Here is a 13,001-nt window from a genome sequence, read left to right as displayed (position 1 = left end):
AAGGTGGAGTCAGAGAGATACCATATAGCTGCTGAAGGAGACAGATGCTGGATGGAACCTTACCAGTAGGGTCCAATCTCAAGGCAATACATAGATTAGTAGAAATGGGTAAAAGCTAGCAAGGAATATGACTAAGCTATTGACCAAACAGTATTGTAATTAATATTGTTTCTGTGTGATTGTTTCGGTCTGGGAGGCTGGGAAATGAAAGAGCAGTCTCTGCCTAAAAAATGGCCCCATAATATTTTTTAGGGCAACTACATCCATGTAAAAACTGAGAGAGCTTGGGAAGAAATTCTAGACACACACACACACACACACACACACACACACACACACACACACACACAGAGTTAAACACAACTTCTTGGTAGCTGCAGATTTTTTTTTCAGAAAAAAAGAGAGGCATGGCTCTTTTTAAGAGAAGGCTTCCTGACTCAGCACTAGGAGTAAAAAAATGTATGGCTTCTTTAAGAGTCAGCTTTCTGGTTCATGCCAGCAGGAATGGCTCTGGCCTTTTTGAGAGGTCTTACTACAGAGCACTTGGGGTTTATGAGCAGAGTGCTATAATCTGCTGTGTTCCTGGAGCTGAGGAGGTGAGCATGGCTTGCAGAACTGGTGGTGAATGTACCTCTGCCATGTTAGACTGGGTGGAGACAAAAGGCAAAGAAGCCTTTGTCCTTGCTATGCCTGTTTAGCAAACAAACAAAACAAAGGAAAAACAGTGCTCCTGGTCAGAAAATGAATACAGATATGCAATAAAGACAGATTCAGACAATAAAAGACCTCTGAATGGGTCACAGTGTTGTATAAATGTATGTAGGCTTGGGAGAGAGGGGATAAAAAACATGGATAGTTATAAAAAGAGGTAAATGGTTTTTAAAAAACAAAGTCTTTAAAGAGACAGTAAAAGTAATATTAAAGAGTACAGACAGTCATAGATTAAAGGAGTAAAGAAAAATAAGTCACATAAAGATGGAATATACACAGAGAGTGGATTATGTATATCATTGTGTCTTCTTTGACTTTTTTGACTGCATGGAGATATTTGATTCTGGGGGCTGCTAAGCTAAACCAACATATATATTTTATAGATATTTTTGAAATTACTTGGTGCGGGTGAGAAGGAAACATGGAACATGCAAAAATAACCCACTTAGGAGTTTATTAGCGGGGTTCTTACAGGCCTGGGGATCAGTGTGCAGAGAGTAAGAGAGGGAGATGGCGCATCCAGCTAGCACACATGCACAGGGGGTTGCCGTGACTACGCCACATGCTGATGACGCAGATGACGGGCCACTCACACATGCACACAAGGGTTTAGCTGAGTCATACATGGATGTAACCACACATGTGCGTGGGGGCAACACATGCCTGCCTTTAGAACCTGGAAGTGCAGCCTTATCTATGGCTGAATAATTACAATCTTGACTTCAAAATTTGGTTCTAAGGATATGTTGCTTTGGAAAAGAAGTTCTGCTTTTGTTTCCACAGAAGATGAGAACCTGTGGATTCCTTCCAGGCTAATGTGGTTTGATGGAACAAGACCTCTCAAAAGGTCTCCATGAACCCTTAAAAACATTTCACCCAACAAAGAGCAGGAAGCAGTTTGGAGAGAACAACACTCAAATTCCCAAAATGAGTGTTTATAATGTTTATTTTCATTTAAAGGTGGTTGATTATAAGTGGTCAATGGTCACAGTCAATTTCTATAACAAACAAACGAACAAACACACACAAGGGAGATATGATATAGAGGTGAATAGTTTGCACTGGTATGGATCTTGGTCTATTAATACATATTTAAGGTTGATTTTGTTACACTGTGTATATGCATTTCTGCTCTTGTTTAAAGAATTCTGTTTGGGCAGCTCATTTAAAATGTAATGTATAATTAAGAAATACAGATTAATAGATAGCCTGTCATTTGAGCCACCTGCCTTTTCGGGTGCTTCTGTCCTTCCAGGTGGTCCCGGTAGGTGTGCAGCCCTGCACAGACCTTGCAGTAGTGCATGAAAGGTGACTTATGGCCCTCTTTGAACTTTGGCAGCCAGTCCAGGGATGGCAGCACATCACTAGTAAAGCTGGGGTCTCAGGGTCCCGAGGCCTGGTGGTCCAGGTCCACTGTTGCTTCTGCAGGACCCACTGGGACTTTGGTAGGTGGTCTGAGCAGTGGGAACTTGGGCCTGGCTGGCAGAGTGAGGCTTTAGCTGGCTGCTCCAGTGTGTCCTCACAATTCCTGATCCCCTTTGACTCTCCGGAGGCAGCAGGCAGGTGGATGCAGCAGTAGCCACAGAGAGAGGAGCCTGGGGCCAGCTGTTGATGTGGAGTCCTGGCTAGCATGCAACTGGGAACACCTATATCCCCCTGGCACTCCTCCTTTGGGTGCAGGCGCTGGCTGGCAGTGCTCTCTGTTCCAGGAGTAGACTGCTTTGTGTAACTGGCCCCAGCCGCTGGGACTCGGAAAGCCGAGGATGGCTGGGGGCTGTACATGTGGTCAGCACCCCGTGCAAGGCCTGAAGAGTCACTGGCTGCTAAGTCCACATCTTCCCCAAGCTCACTTTGAGCCTGAGGTCGTGCTGAGTGTGGACTTGCCAGGGCTGCTGGCGCAGCTGGTGCATAGCTTCATGCTGCTGCTGCCGATGTATGTCCTTGGCTACCTGGGGTTGATCTTCAGTTGGGTGCTGCTGGTGCTTGGTCTTCTTGTTTGGTGCCACGGGGAGCCACGGCCTCAAGGCCAGCATCCTGTGCTATGCACTGGTGCTGTTGGAGGATGAGGAGTGATCAGTGCACCTGGGGGGTGAGCGCCTGCAATCTGTCCACCTGGGTTCATTTTCCAGACACCGAAAGAATAGAATGGCTAAATAAGATGGTAAAGCACATGTGGCCCTTTATTTGTCAAATTATAGAGACGTTCATTCAAGAAACCATAGAACAAACTGTGCGGCGAGCAAATGCCCACCTCAGCACCTTCAGTTTCACAAAAATGAACATGGGTCAACAGCCCTTTAGAGTCAAGAGAACTTCAAATGCAATGGAACCATCATCCAGCCTTCTGATGGGAGACAGAGCTGTTATTACGTTTTCTTATCTGATTGCTGCATTTGTCTCCTGGTTCTCTGAAGTACCTGTGACTCACAGGTCAAAAGTACCTTCACTTCACCTGAAGCCAGAGAACAAACATATCCTTTTGTGTCCTAAAATCTCTCTTTAAAATTGTTAAGATCCTGGGTGCCCTTCCACTTGTGTGACAGGAAATCACTCCACTCCACATTTGAGGAAAGGGTCCTGCAAGCTAATCACAAAGTGTCCAGGAGGAAAATGCAGAGTGCCTGTGGAGCGCAGGAAGATAGCACAGTCAGCAACTGGAGCCAGGAGCAAGTGCTATTGAAATGCGTATCTCTGCAGATTTGGAAAAGATCTGGGTCTGGGGTGGAAGGCGAGATCAGGACCCGCTGTGCTGTGTTTTTAAGAACAATGTAACCCTAAGGGAGGTGCTCTCAACACTAGCCAATCAGGGCCTCCAGGCCGAACTGCCAGTCAGAAGTAGTGCAGGGCACTTCCGGGAGCCAGGTTGCCGGTTTGGCTTTGTAGAGGAGCTGGTGCCAGTGTTTTCGTGTGCTGCGCTGTGAGTGCTGCTGCAGAGTGCTGTGAGGGGGCCATGGGCGACCTGGGAAGCCACGACATGGTGAGGGAGGGGCTGCTGTCCCCAGATGGAAAGAGCGAATGGGAGGTGCGGGAGCCGGTGTGGCGGGTCCTCCCCGGGACAGGACTTGGTTAGGAATCTGCAGTCAAATTCCCTGTCCTGTGAGTTCCCATGCGGTCTGTGAGACTCCTTGGACTCAGGCACAGGCCTCTGAATAATTTTGCTCAGTGGGTTGCATCTATTCAGAGCATTGTGAGCACGGAGCTGTGTGTAGAAAAGTATTTGTAGTTAACAACAAATTTTCGGTGCTTCTGTGGAAGACAGGTTGCCAAACCTGGAGAGGCCTACTTTCTCCTGTATCTTCCAGACGTTAAGCACTTTGCATTTAACTTTTATGTGTAAGATCATTCACAGTTAATTTTGTGGAGGTCGTAAAAGGTATGCATTGTGTTGGGTAGCACTACACTACTTAGCTGATGTAGAGGAGTAGAATTGATGATATAAAGAAATAACTAATGCTTAGTAGATGGTAAATTTCACTCGGTAGAATTTAGCTAAGGGAAGATTGCCCCTAAAACACCCCAAAGATAGAGATGCTAAGATATACTTTTTTTTTTTTTTTTTTTAACCAGGACTGTCCCGATATTTGGCTCCAAACCATTACAAAGAAGCCACCCCTGATTTACAGTTACTAGGCCCATCTCTGTATCAAAGAACAGTCCTCTAACAAGCTGCTCAAGGTGGCATTACTGGGTCATAATCGACCTTAAGGGCTGGTGTGCCTTAAAGCTCCGGTTTTCTTCTTGAGAAAAGCAGAGTTCTGAGGGATGGGAAACATGACACCAGGTGACAAGTATTCAAAAGATAAAACACTATTGTGTTGAGGACTGGTTTGGGATGATCATATAGGCCCTCAAGCAGGGAGGAGGAACATTCATGGAAGAGAGAATAACAGCCTGGGGCAAAGGCCTTGGGAATTTTCCTGTAAGGCCTTGGTACACGGATAATAAAACAGAGCACACCTAAAATGAGGAATACGGAGGGACAGGGCCTTTGTGGAGGGTTGCTTCTGATCCCTAGAACCCAAGATTTCCACCAAGTGGAGCTATGGTTATCAGCCCCAAGGCACTGTCAACTTAGTATTGTTCTTGAGATACCCTGTGTTCCTGTTGTGCAGAATTGTTTGGTTAGCCTCCTCCTGAAATCGTCCCATTGTGTGATAGTTTCTGCTGACTTCATAGAAATTCCCCATTTCCTTCCACTGTCCCCCTCCTGGAAGTAGTGTACAAGAAGGTATTCTTCTTACAAAGATTACATGGCATGAAACAAAGCTAGGGTAAGACCTCCCACCCTAGCTTCTATCTTTTCTACCTTCGGCTTGCTCTGTCTTTCCCATTCACTGGCACCTTTACCTCAGGACCCAGTCACTGAAGAATGACCTGTCGTATCAAGTCACTGGCGTACTTCAGAAATAATTCTGGAAATACCTTTGCTGTGTAACTCCCATCTGCTAGACTTGCAGTCTCCTTTCCCTCTTTAATAATTGTTCAAAACACAATCTGGAGCGTGAACCTAAAAGAAACTTAAGGATGATAGCATGTGTGGAATGCAAAATCTGTCTAGGCTGGCTCCTTTTTGAGCATTAGCCAAAGATAGATAAATGCTCTCATTAAAGAGAATTTTCTTTATTAATCTCCTAAGTGTCTGGAGTAATTTCTCCCTGGGAAGGCATATTAATTCTAGAACAGCTGAACTCCCACCCTTTTGGAAAATGCATTTCTGAGACAAGCTCTCTTCGTTGACTCAGGTGGCCTTCATTTCAGACTGTTCCATTTTAGGCCAGTGACCTTTATATTCTCCTTTATATTCTTTATATGTTGTCCTTTATATTCTCCCTCCAAAATTCTTAAATGACCATACCACCTCAGAATTTTAAATTTTTTCATTTGTGTAATGTAGTTGACTGTTCATTGCACTTAGAGGAAAAGGATTTGCATGTGGAACATTTCTGCCTTCAGACCAGAGTTGGAGGAAATAGTTTATTGTGTACGCTGTAGGGGAGCGGGGAGACGGGGACAGAGTGGGCAGTCAACTGCTGGAGTCATCGTTTTAAAAAGTCACTTATAGGTATCAGTTTTTCTTAACATTTGCTTTATGTACATTATTGCTCTTATTTGTTTCTGTTCTCCAATGTTTCTTGGTCATTAAGAATTTTATTCCTTTTTTCTCAAGTGTTATCAATATATTTAATTCTGTTTAGAGCAATATTACCCATAGCTATGAAGTTGAGAATTGAGAATTGCTTTGAACAAACACCTAATCTTGCCTCTGCTGCCCAGTGCTGGAAAGACAATGCTGCAACTCCTTCCAGGTTGTGCCTGGACAGCTCAGTGAGAAGGATAAGAGACACCAGTGAATATGTGTCCTCCAATATCTCTGATTTTTACTGGGGAGTTGATTTCATTGACCAACTTTGAAACTGGTGTAATCACAGTATAGAAAGAGAGGCAGGAAGGAGGTGGAGAGCTTTCTTGCTTTGGCAGTATTTGATATTAGCAATGTGGAGTCAGGTAATCAATTTTAGATGCTCCAAAAATGTCCTGGCTGGCCATTTCCTGAGGTCCACAGACCAAGGCAATCAAAAATCTGGGTAAAGGACTGAACTTATCATGTAACCAAATTATTGCAGTTACATTAGTTCAACCAAAGTAGAGAATCTTTGTAAAAAGTTGTGGCCCTGCCTAACAGTACTGTTATTTTTCCAGATTTAAGATGTACAGGCTGAGAGAAAAGCTGTGCATAATCATTGCTGTTCCCTCATACAAATCCCTAGTCTCTGGAGTACAAGGCCCTAAAGCCTGTTTCAAATTCTCCAATAATTATTTGAGATAAAAACTACATAATACCCATAGTCTCTTTCTTGCCTCTGAGCCCTATCATGACTCCTCATTGTTTTTAATTCATGGCCTGTTTGTTGCCTTAACAACAATCAGTGTTTGAATGTGAGCTATGTTTGGCTGCAGGATTTCCCAGCTAAGAAGCAATGGGTTGGCTGCATTGAACAGTGAGTGTATAATAGAATGTGCACAAAAAAAGACCTTGTACTTGGCCAAGGAATAGGAAGTGTACTTGGAGAATGGAAGAATGTCAATTAAGATACAAACTTTCAAGTTGGGCGGTGGTGGCACATGCCTTTAATCCCAGCATGCAGGAGGCAGAGGCAGGTGGATCTCTGTGAGTGTGAGGCCAGCCTGGTCTACAAGAGCTAGTCCCAGGATAGGCTCCAAAGCTACAGAGAAACCCTGTCTCAAAATACAAAACAACAACAACAACAACAAAAATTAAAAGCTTTCTAGACTAGAGCCCTGTTTGATGGGCTGCAAGAGTAGAGCTGGGAAGGTCTGTGCTGTGTAAGTCATTTGATCTCTGTTCACCCAGTATGGTAGCTGCTAATACTCTGAGGCCCAGCTGGGTGGCCCTAGCTTGTTCTTTTCATGATTCTTCTATGTTTCTGCTGTAGGGAGTTGTAAGGAAGATCACAAGCCATGCCATGGTGAATGTGGGGTTTCCAGAGCAGGTCTACTGCATTGTCATTTCTGCTGAGACTTCAATGGGCCATGAGCCAGACTGTGATTCCGTTGGTCTTCTGCTAACCTTGGCAGTGGCCCTTGTCCTCTAAAGCCTTCCTGTGTGGAATTTTCTGGGCAGGGGGAGGCACAGAAGCTTTGGCATGGGAGGATATGATGCATGTAATATCACTGTCCAGGGTGTAGTTGTTGCTTGTGGTGTGTGGTAGGAAAATGAATTGGAAAATGATGGTCTAGTTTCTAGACGTTATGAATATTGCATTCCACTGTCAGGTTTGGCTTATAAGTGTTACAAATAGTTTAGCACCTGATAGAAAGAGGTGATGTGGATCATCCTTCAGCAAACCACCATGGTGTGATTCAGTGAAGTTCAGTTCCAGAGGACAAAGGGGGGTTTCTGATCTGCAGAGATTTCTCAAGCATCCATAGTGCTGGGCAGGTAGATAGGGCAGATTTCACCTCTTGTGCAATAATCCATTTGGCAAGAAGCAGATTTTAAATTATTCTTCTGAGTTGTTTTGCTATTGGGCATCAGTGGGGATGGGTTTACCTGAAACTACAAGGAGCTATAGGGGGCTATAAATCCATAGCAAGAGATCACCTCTGTTTGCAGAGAGAGTCCTAGAGCATGGGGCTTCTGTCTTTAGAAGAAATATCAGTAGCTGGAGGGTTAGGAACATAACAGTTAAAGGGTCATTTTGAGTTAATTTTGTGGAAGTTGTGAAGTCTGTTTTTATTTAATTTCTATACAGATAGAATCATAGGGAGCTGACTGACATTAGTTCAGATCACACTTTTCCTGACTGAGTTTCCTTTGGTCCTATGATTAAAAGTTGGCTATATTTTCCTGTCTTTGTTCTTGGCTTTTTCTCTCCATGCCCTTTTTTCTTTCACAAATATTCTACACATTCTTGATTGTTGTAGTATTGTGGTAAGTATAGAAGTCATACTGTGTCAATCTCTGTACTATTTTTTCACAATCCCGTTGAACATTCTGAGTGTTTCCACTGTGATTGAACAATCGGCTTTCCTATTATAAATTGTTGGGAAATTTCTTTGGATTGCATTCAATTCAAGCTGCAAATTTACCGTACACAGTATCCTATATTGATGCACCATATTCCCAAGGATCATTTATTTATTTATTTAGGTTTTGTTCTTGTTGTCCTTAATCTGTGAGACTTTTGGTTTACTGGGTAAAAAGTGCTATATGTCTTGGCAGGTGGCTCAGCACATATTCTTCTTGGGATGACCTGAGTTCAGATACCAACACTCGAATTGGGGATCTCATAACTATCTCCTAGTCACCTTTTATTCTCTATCTTTTTTATTGATTTTTATTGAGCTCTACATTTTTCTTTGCTTCCCTCCCTTCCCCTTCAACACTCCCCCAAGGTCCCTATGCTCCCAATTTACTCAGGAGATCTTGTCTTTTTCGACTTCCTATTTCCCATGTAGATGTTTAAACATAAAGCAAAGAAAACCAGCCTACAAACCACAATCCCAGAGAATTTAGACAACAATGAGGACTCTAAGAGAGACCTACATAGATCTAATCTACATGGGAAATAGGAATAAAAGGGGATTAGGAGATAGGATTCAGGTACATTGGGTTAGTCCACGTTTTTTGTATTTGTTGAGATTTGTTTTTTTACTGAGTATGTGGTCAACTTTTGAGAAGGTTCCATGAGATGCTGAGAAGAAGGTATATTCTTTCCTGTTTGGATGGATATTCTTTAGATGTCTGTTAAGTCCATTTGATTCATAACATCTGTTAATTCTCTTATTTCTCTGTTCATTTTTTTGTCTGACTGACCTGTTCAGTGGTGAGAGGGGAGTGTTGAAGTCTCCCACTATTAGTGTGTGGGGTTTAATGTATGATTTAAGCTTTAGAAGTGTTTCTTTTACATATGAGGGTGCACTTGTATTTGGGGCATAAATGTGCAGTATTGAGATTTTTCTCTTGATGGATTATTCCTGTGACTAATATAAAATGGCCTTCTTTGTCTCTTTTGACTGATTTTAGCTGGAAGTCTATTTTGTTAGATATTAGGATAGCTACACCAGCTTGTTTCTTAGGTCCATTTGATTGATATTTTTTTCCCAACCCGTTACTCTGAGACGATGTCTGTCTTTGAGGTTGAGGTATGTTTTTTATATGCAGTAAAAGGATGGATTCTGTTTCCATATCCAGTCTGTTAGCTTGTGTCTTTTTATAGGTGAGTTGAGTCCATTTACTTTAAGGGATATTAATGACCAGTGATTGCTATCTCCTGTTAGTTTAGTTTTTACTGTTGGTGACATTAACTTGTGCATTTTTTCCTTCTTTGGGATTTGCTGCTATGAGACCATTAATTGTCTGTGTTTTTGTTGGTGTAGCCAACTTCCTTGGGTTGGAGTTTTCCTTCTAGTATTTTGTGTAGGGCTGGGTTTGTGGCTAGGAATTGGTGAAATCTAGATTTGTCATGGAATACCTTGTTTTGTCCTTCTATGGTGATTGAAAGTTTTGCTGGGTATAGGAGTCTGGGCTGGCATCTGTGGTCTCTTAATGTCTGCATAATACTTGACTACGACCTTCTGGCTTTCATTGTCTCCAGTGAGAAGTCAGGTGTAATTCTGATAGGTCTACCTTTATATGTTACTTGGTCTTTTTCCTTTGCAGCTCTTAATAGTCTCTCTTTATGTTTAGTGTTTTGGTTATTACTAGGTTTTACTGATATTGTATTGTGTTCTTACCTTTTCTACTTATCTTTTCCTCTAATAGGTGTGGTTGGGGATGCCTGAGATTCTGTTGAATAATCTTCTAGGTGCCAGTGAATCCAAAGCTCAGATGGTTGTTTCTTGTGGTACAGTCAGTGTCACAGTTCTAGTTACCCCATTGGTTACTCCGTGTTCCTGGAGATAGCTCAGTGCTCCTGTACTTTGCTCTGCTCCCTTGGAGTTTGCTGTCTCAGGCCTACTTTGGCCTAGGTTGCTGACTTTGCCCTGTTTCTGTAAATCCTGGTCTGGAACCCCTCCTGCAATAGTACCTGACTTGGAGTTGAACCTGGAACAGTTTCTGGCTCTGGCCTACTTCCTCAGAGGTCCCAGGCTCGGGTGTGCCTGGGATAGCAGAGGACCTGCTTACTCCCTCAGAGGTCCCAGACCCATGCTTAGACCTGCTGAGATTCTAGGTTCCTGCCTATTCCCTTTGATGTCCCAGACCAATGCTCAGATCCACAGAGGTCCTGGCTCAGGCCTACTCCCTCTGAGAACTCAGACTCATGCCTGGCCCCACCGAGATCTCTGGTTTCTGCCTATTCCCTGGGAGATCCCAGGTTCACTCACGCCTGTTTTCCTTCCAGTTCCTGCAGTTGTTAAGTCCCAAAGAAATCACACAGAGGTCTATACTAACTATAAACTGATTGGCCCTTTAGCTCAGGCTTCTTATTAACTCTTATAACTTATATTAGCCCATTCTTGTCTATGTTAGCCACATGGCTTGGTACCTTTTTCAGTGAGGCAGTTACATCTTGCTTGCTCTGTGACCAGGTCAGGACTGCAGAGAAAGTTTTCCTCTTTCCAGAATTCTCCTGTTCTCCTTGACACACCTCTACTTCCTGTCTGGTTGTACCAGCTATACTTCGTGCCTGGCTATTGAGCAATCAGCATTTATTTAAAATAGTTGACAGAATATAGACCATTGTCCCACACCACACACCCAGACTGGCAGAGGTCCTGGCTCAGGCCTAGTTCCTGCCCAGACCCACCAGGGTCCTGGCTTAGGTCTACTTACTTGAAATACATACATTATATACACACACACACACACACACACACACACACACACATATATATACACATATATACACACACACACTTCATATACTACATATATATATACGTATATATATATGTAGGTCTGTGTTTGTATCATGTTTTATTATTATTATTTGTAATATTATATTTTGGTTTTTCAAGACAGGGTTTCTTTGTAGCTTTGGAACATGTTCTGGAGCTCCTTCTGTAGACCAGGCTGGCCTCGAACTCACAGAGATTTGCCTGTCTTCCTCCTGAGTGCTAGGATTAAAGACGTGTGCAACCAATGCCTGGCTGTGTCTTTTTTTCCCCCAATGTTGCCATCTATGTTGTTGATTTTATTCTGGAAAATGATGGACCTTCACCAATTTTTCATTCAGGAAATTTCTTGTTAGGTGTTCCTTGAGTTTTTGTTGGTTTGGGAACTTTCTGTGGAGAGACAGCTTTAGCTTTCTCTTCTTGATCTTAGAGGCTTGCTTCTTCCCATTTCCTGGTATATCTTTGTTTTCCAGACGTTACTATCTTCATGTTTGGGTTTTTGCTGCTTAAGTGATTGATATCATTAATATCCTGTCTTTGGATATTTAAACCTCTTGTATATTATTGTCTCTCTTTCCTAATGAGACTCAGCTGTCAGTGTCACACATAGCTGAGGGTCATATGAGGGGACATCAATTGAGGGGGTGGCTAGATCAGAATATCTGGTTGCTGTTTCTGAGAGAGACTGTGTTGATTATGATTGATGTGAGGAGGCTCTTCCCCTGAGTTGGTAATATCTCTAAGCAAGTGAGCCTGGACTGGATAAGAGAGCTGGCTGAGCATGAGACAGTGACAGAGCAAGAGAGAAAGCCAGGAAACAATGTTTGCCCATGTTTTGCCTTCAGTTATTTGCTTGATTTTCTATCCTACAAGCTCCTATAAGGAGGGGTTGTAACCTAGGGGTACCCACCAAATAAATCTGTTCATTACCTGAATTGCTTTGGGTTAGAGAATTTTATGACAGCAACAGAGAAGAAAGTTGGAACAAAAAAATGGTACCTCAAATGTTATTTTGTTGCTGCAAAGGACCTGGGAATATTGACTTTTGGAGGAATGTTGAAGATTTTAGGACTTTAGATGGCAAAAAACATAGAAAGCTGTTCACAGAGCTTAATCAGCTGTTCTGGTAGGACCTGGAAGATTGGAATGTTGAGAGTAATGGCAGACAGTGGAGGTCAAAGTCATAGGATTTTAGTGGGCAATAGGCTCTGCAGGGAACTGTGGATTTGACCTGGCTTACCTGCCTTGAGAGATATTTATCATAGGTTTTTCCAGGTTAAACTCCATGGCTCCTGGGGCATAGTGTGCCTTCCAGTGTCTGAGAGAGTGATGTAACCCAATGGCAGTGAAGCATACAGGTTGCTTTGTGTTTTCATGATTCGTTAGTAGTCAAGGAAGCATGGAAGGTTAATGGTACAATTGGTATTAGACATTAATTTTGTGTACTGTGTATAGCTTGCAAACTTCCTTGTGTCGTGGCAACTACAATTGTATTGATTCTGGAAATTGTTATTATGTTCTGTTTCTGATAAGGGTATAAAACATGTGGCTGCTGTCAATAAAACAATCAGAGCTTCCTCTCCTTGCTGTGGCCACTCTAACCAGAGACTGGCTTCATTCCTCATGGCTTTATCAGATGACCATTTCCTGGTAAGTAAGCACAGGCGCTTATAATACTCCACAAATACAGGTCATTTGTGTTATATTTTGGCCCCAAATTTTTCTTATTCTTTCCATGTCCCAACAAAGTGAATAAAGCAGTATTAAAGAGTAATGGGCTGATTTCTTAGAGAAAATATTGCTTCTGTTAGATGGCTATTACTAATAACTCGTGGAGGTCTACAGTGAAAAACAAGTGGACTTAGAAAGAAATGAAAAGTCTGTTTTGTAGAGAAAGACAGAAGTAGGTAGTTTCAGATGGCAGTCAAGTG

General features: G+C 42.7%; 1 protein-coding gene across 1 annotated transcript in view; it reads left to right on the top strand.

Annotated features, from left to right (window-relative positions):
* The first annotated feature begins 3,581 nt into the window (after positions 1 to 3,581).
* Positions 3,582 to 13,001, top strand: part of LOC101982559 (zinc finger protein 431-like) — a 33,450-nt gene continuing 24,030 nt past the window's right edge. The window contains exons 1-2 of the mRNA XM_026779354.1: positions 3,582 to 3,688; positions 12,604 to 12,720. Of these exons, the coding sequence (XP_026635155.1) occupies positions 3,662 to 3,688; positions 12,604 to 12,720 (144 nt within the window). The 5' untranslated portion in view covers positions 3,582 to 3,661. The remainder of the gene's footprint in view (positions 3,689 to 12,603; positions 12,721 to 13,001) is intronic.

Source organism: Microtus ochrogaster, chromosome 5 (assembly GCF_000317375.1).
Source record: "Microtus ochrogaster isolate Prairie Vole_2 chromosome 5, MicOch1.0, whole genome shotgun sequence".
In the NCBI taxonomy this organism is placed as follows: Eukaryota; Metazoa; Chordata; class Mammalia; order Rodentia; family Cricetidae; genus Microtus; species Microtus ochrogaster.
Note: the sequence above shows the minus strand (reverse complement) of the source record. Positions and strands in the feature narration are given on the sequence as shown.